Source organism: Microcebus murinus, chromosome 10 (genome assembly GCF_040939455.1).
Source record: "Microcebus murinus isolate Inina chromosome 10, M.murinus_Inina_mat1.0, whole genome shotgun sequence".
Lineage (NCBI taxonomy): Eukaryota > Metazoa > Chordata > Mammalia > Primates > Cheirogaleidae > Microcebus > Microcebus murinus.
In genome coordinates this window covers 23571113-23587312 of record NC_134113.1, presented here as the reverse complement: position 1 = coordinate 23587312, position 16200 = coordinate 23571113, and the positions used below count along the sequence as shown (strand labels likewise).

At 37.5% G+C, this 16200-nt stretch overlaps 1 protein-coding gene across 3 annotated transcripts in view; it reads left to right on the top strand.

Annotated features, from left to right (window-relative positions):
• The window catches only part of CFAP54 (cilia and flagella associated protein 54), a 303509-nt gene that overhangs the window by 147386 nt on the left and 139923 nt on the right, over nucleotides 1-16200 (top strand). For all 3 annotated transcript variants that reach the window (XM_020287907.2, XM_076007090.1, XM_012775331.3), the window contains 4 exons: nucleotides 1613-1679; nucleotides 6762-6944; nucleotides 9440-9526; nucleotides 14356-14478. In XM_020287907.2, the coding sequence (XP_020143496.2) occupies nucleotides 1613-1679; nucleotides 6762-6944; nucleotides 9440-9526; nucleotides 14356-14478 (460 nt within the window). The remainder of the gene's footprint in view (nucleotides 1-1612; nucleotides 1680-6761; nucleotides 6945-9439; nucleotides 9527-14355; nucleotides 14479-16200) is intronic.

Sequence of the window (16200 nt, the reverse complement as noted above, 5' to 3'; positions counted from 1 at the left end):
TAATCCAGGATAATCTTCCCCATCTCAAGTTCTTTAATTTAATCACACCTGCAAAGTCCTTTTTGCCTTGTAAGGTCATATATACATAGGTGCTGGGGATTAGAACATGAATATCTTTGGGGGCATTATTGAGCCTATCACACATAACTTATATGAACGTCTATAACAGTGGCTTATACACAGCTAGCACTCACAAATACCTTAAATATTTAATTAACATGAGAAATTATAAGGTATGGCAGGTATAGAGGCACAGGTTTCCTTCACCTCTCCAGTTATTTCTTTAACTTATCTATAGGGAGTGGTGGGGGAAAACCTGGGTAGCATTTTGAGCTGTAGAGCAAAGTAAAAAAAAAGAGTTAATTCTTCCTGGCTAGTAATCACCTTGTTTTTAGAATATTAGCATCTTTGGTCAGGGGAATTAAGAAAGTACCAGTTTGAAAGGATTAAACATCACATATTTAAACCTCTGTCAAGTTTGATAGTTTGCACTCCTGAGATGGAACTCATCCTTAGATGCACACACTCTCCCTAAACAAGTCTGGGCTTATGACTTAGTAGAGGTTGGTGGCCAAGGAAGGTTCACAGCTGGGAAAGGAACAACTATCACATTCCTGCTAAAGGGCACCTCAGCTTTTCCGAGCCTCTGGAATTATTACCTATCAATTTTCAATGAACAGAAAAATCATTTCCTGGTTATCCAGCTGGAAGTCTGACTTCAACAGGAGATGTGATTCTACAAGGGCTTTGGCTGTTTTCCTGGACTCCATGAGTAGAGGAAACTTCTCCCCACTGAAATATACCACACTTGAATATCTACCCAGAGAGGCTGAACTCAGATAGGCATTGCTATTAATACAGTGAAGCCGACTGGCTTTATCTAAGTAAGACTTAGGGGGAGGTAATGTGGCTTATAGTTGCAAATGTGAATTTTAAGACCCATATAAAGAAAACTCAAACTCTTCTAAGGGACATAAAATGAGACAGTAGTAAATGGAGAGACATTAATCTTTGGTGGAGATACTTAATGTTGTGAATAGCTCCATAATATACAGCTGTAGAGAACATACATTGCTTCAGTCTTTTGGGGAAATTATTTAACCACATTCATCAAATGCTTTAATTTTACACTTACTTTTACCAAAAAATTACGCTTTTAGGGACTTATCCAGCTGATAAAAGTGCTCAAAAATGTAGGTATAACAATGTTTACCTCAGCATTGGAAAAAACTAAAATGGAGATTAATATTTTTATATTATGATACATTCATATGATGAAATACTAAAGTTCTTTAAAATTATGATATAGTTCATTATGTCCATGAATGACAAATTTGTTTATAAAATAGTATGTATTGTATAATCATAGTTTTAATATGTATGTATATATGTGTTTCTATGTGTGTATAACTACACATAGAAAAAATATAGAAGGAATTGTTGCTATATTAGTAATCATGTTTAGGTAGAAGGATTATAGATAGATTTTTTTATCTTATATATTTTTTCTTATATTTTAAAAATTCTAGACATGTGTCTAAAGATACATTTATATCAAAATATTTTTGGAAAATTGTCTGCTAATCAGTTTGTTTTTCTTATACTTATTTAGATTTATTCAGACATCGAATGTTAAAAAAAGAACCAACTGTTGCATTTTGTCTGCATTGCTCTTTCAGGTAACTTTATACATCTTTTTCTAGAGTAGACATTCAATCAGTAAAAAAAAAAGTACAGTAGTTTGTCATATTAATAAAACTCACATGTAAGAAAATAGCATGAACCTTGATTAAATATCACAAACCCATCTTTCTTGGCTGCCTGAACCCCTCTGTGGCACCTTTACCTTTAATATTCAGCAGAGTTAGTTTTCTCCTGTAGACTACAGAAGAGGGAGTTTTACAGATAGAGAAACTGAGTCTCCTGTCTTTAGTAAGATCATGGTACTAGTAACCAATGTGAAGGCAGTCTGTTTGACTCCAAATGGTTGCCTTAGGTTACCTTGGCTCTAAATTAAATTTTTCTTGGTTACATCATATAAAATATATCTTATAATGAAGGTGAAAATACATTGAAGACTACAGAAAAGGCATGTTTACAGTTTTCAGAATTTTGGTTTGACTTCACTGAAGAAGAAAAGAGCTTTTTATCTGAGATATAAGACATTTTGAGATTCTGAGATATAGCCAGGGGCCTTTGCAGTCTGCTTAAAGTTTTACTTACTTTGAAGGATGGACACCCTTGTTCTGTATATCAGAGGAGTCTGATAGCTTATGAAATATAAATAGTTAAGTTCTTTGGGAAAGAATTCTTTTCATTTAAGGCTAGACTTTTCAATTTACTTATGTTCTATATACCTCTTGCCTGTGCTTTAAAGGGAAGAGGTGGAAGAGACAACTGAACTCTGCCTCCTTACATTGCATTCTTTACTTTCTGATTCTCCTTGTTCTTTAAAATAATGCTGTTGATGTTTTATAAAAGATGTGATTTTAAACAATATTTAGAGGGGAGAGAGGCAAGATGGCTGACCAGAGACACCAGCTACCACAGTCTCTCAGTAAGAAGAAGTTTTAGATGAAAGAGAAAAAACAAGCAAACAAACATAGATCTGGTATGGGTCTGAGGGAAGGGTGCCAGAACCTTCAGGAGACTCCAGGGAAAGAAGTTGCAGAGCAGAACACGAAGGAATAAGGTATTGGCAGAGATCAATCCCCAAGAGGCTTGGAGTCCAGTGAGAAGAGTAGGTGGAGCCGTTAGTTTCTCCCTACCTCATGTCTCTAATAGTCAGCAGGTTCTGAAGCTGCTGGAGACACTTTCTGCCCACATGAGCTCAAAGGCTCTTGCCACCAGTGAGCTGGGGGCTTCTTGTGGACAGGGCACCAGGATCCCAGTCCCCCTGGGGTGCCTCCCATCTCCACAGACCTGAGCTGGGATGGCTAGAGCCATATTGCTTCTCTACCCATTATGTGCCTTTGTCCTCCCCAGGGGGCTTAAGCTCCTCGGGTTTTGTCTTGCCCATTCCCACACATACACTTCCCAACTCCAGCCCAGACCGCAGGAGGCACGGGTCCAGTGGGTCCTTTGTGATCTGCATGACTCCAGTGTATGGACATTCTGGGAGGCTTGGTGGGCAGCCTCCTGGAGAAAGGGATGAACATGACCAAAGTGCTAACTTTCCTCCATCCAGGCTCTTTTACCCTCCTTTCCCTCCCCCACCCACAGCTGCCAAGAGACAATTGAGCCACCACACCAAGGCTTCCACTCAGACCTTTCCTCTTGGGGTCCTACAATGGACTGAGGGGTGCTCAAGACTGTGAGCTCCCTGCCCACTGGCCCTCTGTGCTGCTGCTTGTGGGGTGACTCCATCAGAATGGGGCATGCCTCTGAGGCAGAAGGACATTGAATCTGCTTGGGCACCCTGTGGGCAACTTGAGATAGCAAATAGCACACTTCTCCCTGACATAGTCAGGGATTGATCTTCCAAAACCCAGGGACAGGCCCACTGGGCATATCCTGTAAACCCAGGTCTTGATCATGTTGCTTGGGGGTGCAGAGGGGAGATTTGTGTTTACTCAGGGGACATGGGAAGATTGAAGAGGAGAGTGCAGTGTGGATCCTAGCTGCAGTGTTCTCATGGGTCACCCCTCACCCCAACAGGATGGCTGCACTTTCAGTTCAGGCTGAGATGTGGGGCAGGACCTCCTGGCCTGCATCACAGTTGTAGGGGAGTTTGGCTGCCTTGAGCTCCTGTCTGCTGGGAGATGCTGGGGGAAGCTATGGAGTAGGGGAGGATGGAGAGGAGCAAGCCACACTCCACAATGGCAGATTGTGAATCTCTAGATGGACCCACATCGACAAGTAGACCTTTGGTTGGGTGTGGCCACTACTTTGCCCAGAAGCTGGGAGCAGACCTTTGACCCCTATTGAAACAGATACCTTGCCAGCTGTTGTGGAGTCTGAGGGTGTGCTCACCCAACCCAGCCCCACCCTGCTGCACTTCCATATTTGCCTCTGCTGTGGCAGAGAATAGTACTCACCTGAATTTCCAGGGCTCCCCCTACTACCTGGGGCATTCGGGTGCTTCTCCTGAGGGGACTAGAGCCAGTCATAGGCCCCCAAAACAATATTGCTGCTTGTTCCTTCTGGCAAGCAGCACCTACTGACAGGGAGGTCAATTTACATACCCTTTACAGCATTTACAGACTCAATCATACAGGATGTGGTTGACTCTTACCCACAAGCACCACCTACAATCTTAGAGATTAAACTGGATGTGCCATTATCTAAGCAAAAGAAAATCCAAAAATAAGAAGCAATAGCTGCTCCAGATAGAAGGCATCAGTGAAAGAACTTTGGAAGTATGAAGAATAAGAGCAAAGGGACACCCCTAAAAGGGAACACCACTCTCTAGCAATGGATACCAACCAAAATCAGAATATCGAAATTATAGATAAAGAATTCCAAATATGGATTGTAAGTAAGCTCAATGAAATACAAAAGAAAATGGAAAACCAACACACACACACACACACACACACACACACACACACACACACACTCACAATGAAAAATTCACTAAAGAAATCTAATTATTAAAAAAAATCAAATAGAACTGCTGGAAATGAAAAATTCATTCAAGGAAATACAAAACATGATGGAAAGTATTAAGAATAGACTAGACCAGGCAGAAGAAAGAATCTCAGAGCTTGAAGACAACACCTTTGGATTAAACAAGTCAATCAAAGAGAACACAGAATTAAGAGGAATGAACAAAGCCTACAAGAAACGTGAGATTAGGTAAAGAGCCCAAACATAAGAATTATAGACATTCCTGAGGGTGAAGAAAAAAACACACAAGGGTTGGAAAACCTAGTTGAGGGAATAATTGAGAAAAACTTCCCTAGTCTTCCTAGAAATTTAGATATCCAGGTACAAGAAGCTCAACAAACATCTGGGAGATTCATTGCAAAGAGGCTATCACCATGACATATAGTCATCAGACTTGCCAAAGTTAATGTGAAGGAGGAACTCCTTTGAGCCATTAGGTGAAAACATCAGGTAATGTACCAGGGAAAACCATCAGGCTAACTGCAGTTACCATCAGGCTAACTGCAGACTTCTCAGCTGAGACCTTACAAGTCAGAAGGGATTGGGATCTTCAGTGGTATATGTATACCATGGAGTACTATTCAGCTATAAAATAATGAATTTTTATACTTTGTAACAATCTGGATGGAATTGGAGACTATTCTTCTTAATTAATTATTGCAAGAATGGAAAAACAGACACCACATATACTCACTATTGAATTGGAATTAACTGATCAGCACTTATGTGTACAGATGGAAGTAAAACTCAATGGAAATCAAGCAGGTGGGAGTGGGCAGGAGAGGATGAGTGAAATCATCCTTAACGGGTACAATGTACACTATCAGGGTGATGGGAACACTTATAACTTTGACTCAAGTGGTACAAAATCAATCCATGTAACCAAAACATTTGTACCCCCATGATATTCTGAAATGCAAAATAAAAAAAATAATAAAAATTAAAATTATTTAACTTTTTGTATAATGTGGACAGAATTTCTTTGTCATACCATACCTAAAATCGAAGTTAGCTGGTGGAATTTATTTTAATAGCCTATTAATTCTTTCTATGATTTTAAAGCAAATCTGTGAAATTAAAAATTTCAATAACTACATAGTATTTTAGAGTAGGATGCTTCATAATCTCAATAAGAAATCTGATTAAAATTCTTTCCTGATATATACATTAGAATAACTTTATAATATATTTGTCATCAGAAAATGTTAATTACTAAGAGAACAAAAGAAGCACTCCTGAATGTAAAATTTGGTTTTGTCTATTCGTCTTGTTTCCCCATTATCTAGTACACATTGGTCATATAAATTACCCAAGAAATATTAGTCAACTTATACAAGTCATGTTTTCATTTAATGCAGTTGTAAATTTAGAATTACCTCTGTCTGATTTAGACTTATAAGTTATCATTTCCTCTACTTATGGCTTAGTATAGTGGAAAGAACATAGATTTTTGAGTTAAATAGATGTGTCTTTGAATCTTCTTTCTGCCATTGTTAGCTGTTGTGACTGTTGTGACTGCAGATAAGTTAGTTGTTTAAGCCTCAATTGTATCAATTGTGAGATAATAATCCTTCCTTGTAATGGTGGGTTAAATGAACATTAAATGAGATAATGTTTATAAAGTATTTACTAGCAGTGCTCAACATAAAATTGACTCTCAACAAGTGATAATTTAATATAATGATAATTCCTTTGAAAATAGTAAGTATCTAACTACCATGGAATTTAAAAAGCCCATCTTGAGTGATAAAAGCACTTGGAACCTATAATGATCATAATATAAATCAGGGGTCCTCAAACTTTTTAAACAGGGGGCCAATTCACTGTCCCTCAGACCGTTGGAGGGCTGTTGGAGAGTGCAGCGCACATTCCACACATGCACACTGTGGGTCCGGGACAAGTCGGCTGCTAAGCAGGACAGGCAGCTGCGGCAAAAACACCAAGCGGGCTGGATAAATGTCCTCGGTGGGCCCCATGTGGCCTGTGGGCCGTAGTTTGAGGATGCCTGATATAAATGATAAGTACCATTTATTACAGAGTGCATGTGCTAGGTATGCACTAAACACTTTAGAAAGTAATACATGTACTTTTTTTTGTTTCATTGTTGAAAATGAAATTCATAGCTCTTTATTTCACCTTTTTCTCATTTTCAGGGTTTGCTTAGAACTACGCTTCCGCATCCCAAAGCTGAACGATCCTATGCTCAGTATGAAATCACTCAGCTTCTCCCAGGCATCCACCTTTTCTCGGATAGACACAGGGCTGACATCTGCTCTGTAGTTGCAAGTCTGTATTACGTTATACGTGAACTACATTTTGTTAAGCAAAATCTATTAGTAAGTAATTTATAAAATCAGCAAGTCTTAATTACTGTGGTATTTTTACCACACTAAACTCATACTTTTCAAATATTGTTAATGTTCTTTTGGTCAGTTCTTGTTTAACTTTTAAACTCTCTCTATTTAAGATTCTTATCTAGGCTTCAAAATAAAATGTATTGATTAATATTCTTTCTTTGCATTTGGATACAAAAGCAATGTCTATTTGATTTGTTCTCTTTCTACTCTATTATTTATATACATATATATGTATATATATATGTATTTGAGATATGTGGTGAAATTGATCAGTGTGTCACTGATATCAAATGTGGGAATCTAGTGCACTTGTAACTCACTGCCTTAAGTTGTTCCATTTCATGTCAATACCAAAACTATGAGAGCATTTCTTTATTGCAATAGATTTATCTTTGTGTCTCTTGTCTTTTTCTCTATCATGGGTGTATCTCAGAGAACAACAGATTCTAACTGTTGAGACAAAAAGACAGACATTTCTTACTGTTCTAGGAAATCCAAAAATCCAAATATAGCTTTCCTTTCCTTTGAGGAAAGAAATCACAGTATATATCATAAATTTGAAGTTGGTTGCATTTTAAAAATAAATTAGTTTATTCTAACTTTTGGTGGGTTTTGTGTCTTCTTCTTTTACTTTATTTTGTCTATTTTCTTCATTTATGCTCTTTTCCCTATCTTTTGGCTTGGCATCTCTCTCTCTCTCTCTCTCTCTCTCTCTCTCTCTCTCTCTCTCTCTCTCTCTCTCTCTCTCTTTTTTTTGCTGTTTTTGCTTCTGAATATTTATTCTTTCTCCTTTTCTGCTTCTTTCCCCTTCCTCCATAATTTTAATACTACTTTCTTTTATTTTCCATATTTTTAAATTCTCTTGGCATGTTTGTTCTTATAAATTCAACTTTCTATTCATACTGGAAATATTTATTGCCCCCTGATGTGATTGGTTAAATTATAAAACCATATGTTAAAGTGAATAAGTTGATAAATGTTTTTAATACTTGGCAGATTTTGCAAGAAATTGTTTATTAATAAAATAGCAAAATGGTGCTTTTCTTACTGTTAAAGGGATTCATTTCTGGATTGAGAAAATGGGTCTATCCTCTGGGTAACCTTTAGCTGCCTAGTCATATTCATATATAATACATATCACTGCATTGGAAAAGAAGTAAAACTTTTTTTCTCTAAAGCTTAAAAAACTGAGATTGTTTTTCTGAATAATTGAGTAATTGGCAGCAATAAAATGATATGTTTCCATTTCTCACTAAAGAAACAATCGCAAAGGTAATTGCCAACTCTTAATTTTGTGCTGCATTAATTGTAGAAAAATGTATTGTGTTATGTTTGCAGGGAATAATTGTATAAAAATGTATGGCATTATGTTTGACATCATTTAAGACCAGTTCTAATCCTTTTAAAAAGCAGTTGCTATTAGCAGCTGCCAGTGACTGACAACTAGAGATTCCCCAGCTGAATTTGCAAGAAGTAAACAGTTTCCACTTTGTATTACATTAACCTTCTCTAGAAGAAGCCCAATGGCTAAGGAGATTTGGGTAAAATGTAAAATTTGCTATGGGACCCAAAGCTATGGAACTGTGGGAAATAGATTGCTAAATAATCTATTGGGGATCCCAATACTCCATCTCCCTTTGGCAGGGTAGGATACAGTTGCAGGAACTGAGTTTCAGATTTGAGTTGAGATCAGGAGCTGTTCCAATGTCTGGGAAAACTGTGCCCTCAACATTTTTTGGGGATGGATAGTGGCTAGGTCAATTGAAATATATCAATATTCTCTAAGCCTTCACATATATTCATAAGACTTCAAGAACAATTGAGTTTTGGGTTATTAATAATTCTAGAAAAGTAAAAATATTATGTAGAGACTAAGCTTGGATTTTAATCAGTAGAATATGTGCTATGAAAAGACAAGAACTTAGATTTTGTTCTCATTCATCAGTGCCTAACACACAATAGGCATGTTACAATTATTTTTTTGCTGGCAGTAAAATCCTAATTGAAGACACATAGCAGCAGACATCGAAATTAATAAGTAGGAGCTAGTTAGGGAACATGGATTGAGTTACTTTGCTTTAAATTTTACATTAATTTGATTGCTCATTTGCTATAATTTTTCCATAGGCCACAGTGATTCATGTGTTTACGTTGAGTTAATTTTTTTAAAGGAAGATAATCAATTGGGTTTTAACTTTTTCATGCTTAAAGGGATGTGAAACCTAGATTTGGGGTACCAAATGGCATCTGCTTGGAACTATAAGTATCTGATAGCATCTTAAAATTCTGATAAAATTATAAAGCATATGCTAGGCAGATCATTTCACTTATACCAAACAGTATAGTCTCCTAGTCTGGAAAATCAATCAATATTTTATATAATATTTCCTAGATTTAATGTCTGGCTAAATTTGATTATTAAGTTATTAACTTCATAAAATATATTTTAAAACAAAGTGTTTTTCTCCTGGTAGGTTCTGCCACTCCTTGCATTATACCAATATTTTGTTTCTGTAATTTGCCAAGACCTAGTGAGAAATATAGAAGCAAGAATCCTCAAGGTATGTTGCTTTTAAGACATTTGATATTCTTGAACTATTAAGGATATTGTCACACATTAATTTGATTCCAATACTCATAATAAGATGATAATAATGTGGTGTTATACTGGTATAAAAATAACTTACTCATCAGTATAATAAAGAGAAAGAACCAGTTAGAAAGGTTTAGATCAGGCGTCTTCAAAGTACGACCCACGGGTCACATGCAGGTGTTTTTGCCCATTTGTTTTTTTACTTCAAAATAAAATATGTGCAGTGTACATAGGAATTTGTTCATAGTTTTTTTTAAACTATAGTCCAGCCCTCCAATGGTTTGAGGGGCAGTGAACTGGCCCCCTGTTTAAAAAGTTTGAGGACCCCTGATTTAGATCATTTTGTGCTTCGGCCACAGGAAAGTAGGGAACAGCTGCACATGGAAACAAGGTTTACCCAACACCAGGCACCATGGAAATCACCACTTCTGAGAGATTGGCTTCCTGGTGGAGCCCAAATGAGCCAGTTTTCTGAAGTTATATGAATTTATTCCTAAGGACCTTTATGGATATCATGATACAGAAGTATTTTTTTAATGTGTAGGCAATTGAATTAATAAGACCAGATAGACACTAAATTACAGTAAATTCTGTAACCTAGAAGTCAGTTAAGTTTCTTTCATTCATGTGAAATGGGCTTGAACACCATGTGGTGTGGGAACCTCAAGTACCTCATTCTCTCTGCCCACTTTCCTGGTCACCCATGTTGTATGTTCCCACTTTTGTTGAACTTGTTTTGTACATGATTCACCTCAACATTCAGAAAATTTGCTCGCTGTTCTGCATCTCCTAAACTTTAATATAAAATTCAACCCTATTCTGTATTTTACAAACACACGGGTACCCACACATTTACTCACACGTAAACACACACAGCATGTGTTTGCCCGAGGCCTTTCTTTCTATAGTGGACCTTACTAAAGATTGGGAAGATAGGGACATTTAGGTTGAGGGAAAACAAACAGTTTAAAATAGAATATTAGGCATTCTGGAACTTAAAATATTTCTTGGCCTCCCCTCTAATGATGTAGTGAGCTATGTGATAGTAAATGTTTCACAATTGCCTCTAACCCCCTCCCCCCCAAAAAAAACTTGGATTTGTAGCATTTGCAATTTCCATCCATGGTGTAAATACTCCCACAATGGTTGACTTCGAGCTACCAACTAGGTGTCACTGAAGATGGAATTGGGACAAGATGTGCATAGTCAGCTCTTGCCGTTGGGAGTGAGTGGGCTCCAGCACACCACTGGCTTAATCCTTTCTTCCCTTTTTTGGAAATACCCTCTATCTTTCTTCCCCAGATCCCTCCCATTTTATAATGAGGGAAAATTAGACTTCTCTTTGAATTGTTCTTCCCATCTAGACCCTGTCCTTGGGCCCATGTTTTCAGACCCAAATAGTCCATTAAATTCTATTTCTGAATGAAGAAATTCCTAAGAGGAATTCTGGTGATGACTATTAATATATTTTAAACTGAGAATAAATAATTTGTTATTGATCATGAAAATTTCTGGATCACCCTCTCTGAGTTACTGAACTCTCCTTATGAGTTCTCTTGATTTTGAATTCCAAATAACACTTGGAAAAAAACCCTGCATATAACATCTCTCTCTCGCTCTCTCTGTCTCACTCTTGCACTCTCTCTCTGTGTTTAAACTATGCTCTCTTCAATATTGAAAAATTCTTGAGGGTAGGACCTGTATCTTATTCATCTTTTAATTCCCTATAGTGTCTGGAGGATAAGTTCACATCCTTGATACTCAGCACTTCATAATTGAATTGAATTTTAAATCTACAGACATTTACCAAGAGCCTGTTGTCCATACTCTCTTTAGTGTTTAGTGGAAACTTACCTAAAAAATACTTGGTAGATATTTATTGATTTAACTCTAAAACAATATTTATTGAGTACCTCCTATTTAAAAGCACCATGTTAGTAACTCAAATAAAAGATATGTAACCCATGGTCCTTGCTTATAATGAAGTGAAAACTGGGAAGAGAGACAGGACCTACACCCAAGACAATGTGCATGCACCTGCTGTTTGATTATTTCCACATGAGTGTGATGACTACTAAGACTCTAGGAGTTTGAAAGAGGGAAAAATGGCTTTACGTCTTTAGGTTTCACCAAGTAGGTAAGATTTAGATTTCAAAAGAGTGTAACTAACTGAGCAAGAGAGAGGAGGAAGGGGACATTCCTGGGAGACAGAAGTGTGAAAGATACAGAGGTGAGGAAGTAGTGACTTGTTTAGGTGCAGGGTTGGTCCAGTTATGCTGGAGTGGAAGTTTTGAGTGGGATATTGTAGAAGGTAGCAGGAGAATGCCAGAGAGCCATGACATGGGGAATACCAGGGACTCAGTCTTAAATTCCAAATGTGGAGGTTGAGCCATGGGAGAAAGGAGGAGATTGAGGAGTCAGAACTGGGAAACAGGTGCATTCTGGGCTGTCATTAAGAGGCAAGGAGCATGAGAGGGTCACAATGACCATTAACAACTTGTCAGAAGGAGACCCAGAGGGACACCAAAAGGCATAATCTGGAACAAAATTTTTGTTTAGATGACTATTTTCTATTGTATTGTTAGCAGTTGGTAACTGTTTTTGTCCTAGAGTAGTGCAAAAGCCAGTGAAGAACTATGGACTCTTTCTGGAGCCTTAGGTTGGTGAGTGGATTTGTTATAGAATTTTTTTTTTGAGTCAGAGTCTCGCTCTATCGTCCATGCTGACGTGCAGTGGCATCATCATATCTCATTGCAACCTCAAATTTCTGGGCTCAAGCAATCTTCCCGCCTCGGCCTCCCAGAGTGCTAGGATTACAGGCGTGAGCCACCTCTCCTGGCCTAGTTATACCATGTTTCCCTAAAAATAAGACCTACCCATAAAATAAGCCCTAGCAGAATTTCTAAGCATTTGCAGAATATAGGCCCTACCCAGAAAATAAGACCTAGTGATGGACATGACTACGCAGCGTATCTGCACAACCCATGCGTTTCATCACGGAGCGGTAAAGAAGATGAGCAGCCCTTCTCATCTGCTCCATGAGAGCTCTATTGCTCGCCATGAGAGATTGGGGCCAATGGTTCTAAAGGAAATAGAGTTGCAAGAAATTCAGGATGGTATTCGGGATTTGGAGAGTTATGATGATGTTCCAGAAGAAGATGACTTAACTATATTTGAATAAATGTAGATTGTTGTACCGTACTTAAAAAAATAACACATCTTCTGAAAATAAGCCCTAGGGGGTCTTCTTGGGGATAAATAAATATAAGACCCTGTCTTATTTTTGGGGAAACACGGTAGAATTTTGATCAAGAGAGTGACATGATCACATTTGTTATATAGTAACAGTGTCGGGAGCAGAGTGAGATAGCAGTGGGATCTTACTGGCATAGCAGGATTGAAAAACCAGACTAGCGTTCTGACAGAAGCAATGAAAAAGGGCAACAGATGGATTGTACAGAGGAAGGAATGGCAGCCTGTGTGAGCTGAGTTTGCCTGACCCTTCTGAAATAAACAGGGACCAGTGTGTGGGAAGACAGAAGAGTCAGTCAGGAAACAGCAGACAGTGATGTTTTTTGACAAACAGCAAGAGATTACACTGTTAAGTTTCTAAAGTGCCCCAGTGATTTCCTTTTTTATGTTATATAGCTATATCTTAATCCAGTTTTATATTTTATTCCCTGCTTCCACATTTACCCTTCTCTATTCTCAACAAAGTCACTAGATGCTTTCAAAACATAAGTCAGGTTAGGGCCCTGTTTTGTTCGAAACCCTCCAAGAATTTCTTACCACACAGAGAATAAAATGTAAAATCCTTACTCTGGTCTTCAGGCTCCACTTGACAGCCTCCCTGGCCACCATTTATACTCACCTCCTTACCTTCCTCCCCTCCTCTCTGAGCTCCTGAGCTCCTGCCCCATGACCTTTGTATGCAGGTTCCCTCAGCAGAATGTTCATGTCCCTTAATGTCATTCCCAAATCATCTCTGTAAGGTCTCCTCCACTGAGAATTCCTTCCCAACCAAAATCTTGAAAATAGCTTTTGTTAGCATCCTCTAAGCCTTTTCATGCCATTTATGTCTTTATGTGTCACTTACATTTAGCTAAATATACATCCCAATGGAATGTACCCTCCAAGAGAGTTTGGTGCATAGGACATGCTCAGTAAACATGTAGAATGAATGAATGAATTGAAATGGGAACTTTTCTTTTCTTCCTATAATTTCCTGATTGATACTCCTACTGAATTGTATTAAAAATAAACCACATGAAATGTATAGTGATCAATCAAATATTGTTAAATGTATGTCTTTAAAATTGACAGTGTCTAATAGTTATGGATAAGAAAATTGATAGTTGTCTCTATGTTGATACATTGTGAAATTGTCTCTTGGTTTGACTTTTCTCAGAGTGTTGGAAAACATCTGGAGTGTTTTTGTTTTTCTTGTAAGCCATAATTCATAATGGGAACAAAATAATAATTTTTTAAAACTTTTCAACTGCTATATTTTTATCTGTTTGACTCTGATGAAGTAAGCAACATCTGATAAATGTCCATGGTTTTGAGCAGCCGCCTGCTGCTGTTTGTTAGCTCCGTGGTCCATTGCACATGTAAATGAGCATACGCACAAACTCATGCATCTCCATCCACTCGTATCTAGTAAACATTAATTCGTAATGCATTACCAACATTTAGCAGAAATTCTGGATCTCAGGAATTTGATGATTTTCTCTAAAAGTTTTTATTTTATAAGTGAAACAAATGGTTTAATTAAAAATCTCATATTTTCCTTTATAGATAGAAGTCCTTGTAGATTTGGGATTATTTGCTGAAGCCTTTAATGAGATAATCCATATTTTTTATGGAAAAAATATGCCTTGCTCAGTACCTGCTGGCTATAAAGCTACCACAAAAATGAAGGTAACCTGCAATTTGATTAAAGTCATTTTTTTATCTTTGAAGGTTACATTCCTAAAGTGTAGGAATATACTCCCACGGAATTATATTTACAAGTCTCCGGTATTCCAGACCTCTTTGGTAAGCCTGGTTACAACTAACATCAGGTTTTTACTAGGCTACGTTTAACTGGGAGGGAAGTATGTCCTAGGGGAAGAGATGTGGCTTTGGAGTAGATCTTTGCAGTTGAATTTTGGCTCAGAGATGCTGCCATAGTTACCATGGACAGTCTCATTAGACACATTTTGTCAGCCACTACCTCTTAGACTTTGGGATCTGATCTTATCATTTCTGGTTAATGTTCTTAATCAAAATTGTCTTTCCTCATATCTTATTTGGGTCTTTTTGATAAGAGTTAAGAATGTGCTGTTCAAATTTCTTCTGATTTCTGTGAGGAAAGAACATCCCTCTATTTCGTCTCATTGTTTTTGATTTTAGGAGATAGTTTTAGCTGGCTTGCTTAATTTTTATTTGTAAACTGGATAATTGAAGAATCCTTGAAAATGAATACCGGAGTTGACATTTAATGCGTAAATTAAATCAGAATGAGCTGTTATTTTCCTCTGCTTTGGTTTTCACGGTGATCTGGGAATCACTGGGTGATCTTGCTTCAGGCAGATGCTCGGACCCTCCTAGGCCAACTAAAAGGGAACAAGGAGGCAGTGAGTCAGTTTGCCTGGGGAGATGGTGTGTGAGGAGTGAGGCTGACAGATGTAACCCATGCTGGTTGGGTTCAAATTTGGAGGACTTGAAAGAAACTGGGGAATGAGCTATTTGTCTTGAAAATCACTTGCATAAGTTGGCATTATATTTACATATAATATATGTTCATTATTTCACCGTGACTATTACAGCATTATAATTTATTGTAATAGGGTAAGTGTGAGGCTATCCACAAAACATCCTAAGAGGAACGTTCCTTAGGCAATAGGATACATGTGTATGTATATACATCCCTGTGTATGTGTATATGTGGGGGAGTATACACACACACACACACACACACACACACGCACGCACACAGAAGAGGCTATTTGTTTTAGTTTCTGTGGCATGAACTAATTCATCTTCTTACCTGGGTTAAATTAGCAGTATTTTCTTACTTCTGAGTCAACAGCTTTTCTCTATTCTAAATGGTTTGCATTTTGTTATTAAAATTATACTTTAATTTGTTGAAAACTATTTTTAAAGTGCTTACTGAATACAGGTGCCTCTTCAGGCATGAGGATAGAATGGTAAAAAGACAAATAGAGTTATTGCTTTCCTGGAGCTTACAGTTCAGTGAGAGAGTTCAGGAGGATGAGAAGGAAGGAGAAACCAGTTGGGTGGAGTGAGAAACAACAAAGTTTTCAATGGCCACTGTTTTCACCAAATCAAAAAGACAAAAGGTCTGAAACTATTTTTTTCATGTAAATTCCAAACTTCATTTTTATTGACTAGTTTTCATAAGATAAATGTGTAGGTGAATTATCTCCCAGTGGGTTCTGATTTCAGATTTTATATTCTCGAAGTTAATTTGCAACTTTCCAGCTTCAATTGGGAATTTAAAAAGTGTAATTAAAAGAGGAAATGCATTCAGGGTTTATAATTAAAATAGGTGCCAATGTTATTAGGCTGCAGGCTAGTTATTTAAAGAAGGGATTAATGAATTAAGTTTCACTTCCAAAAGAAGTAACTGAAAAAGTC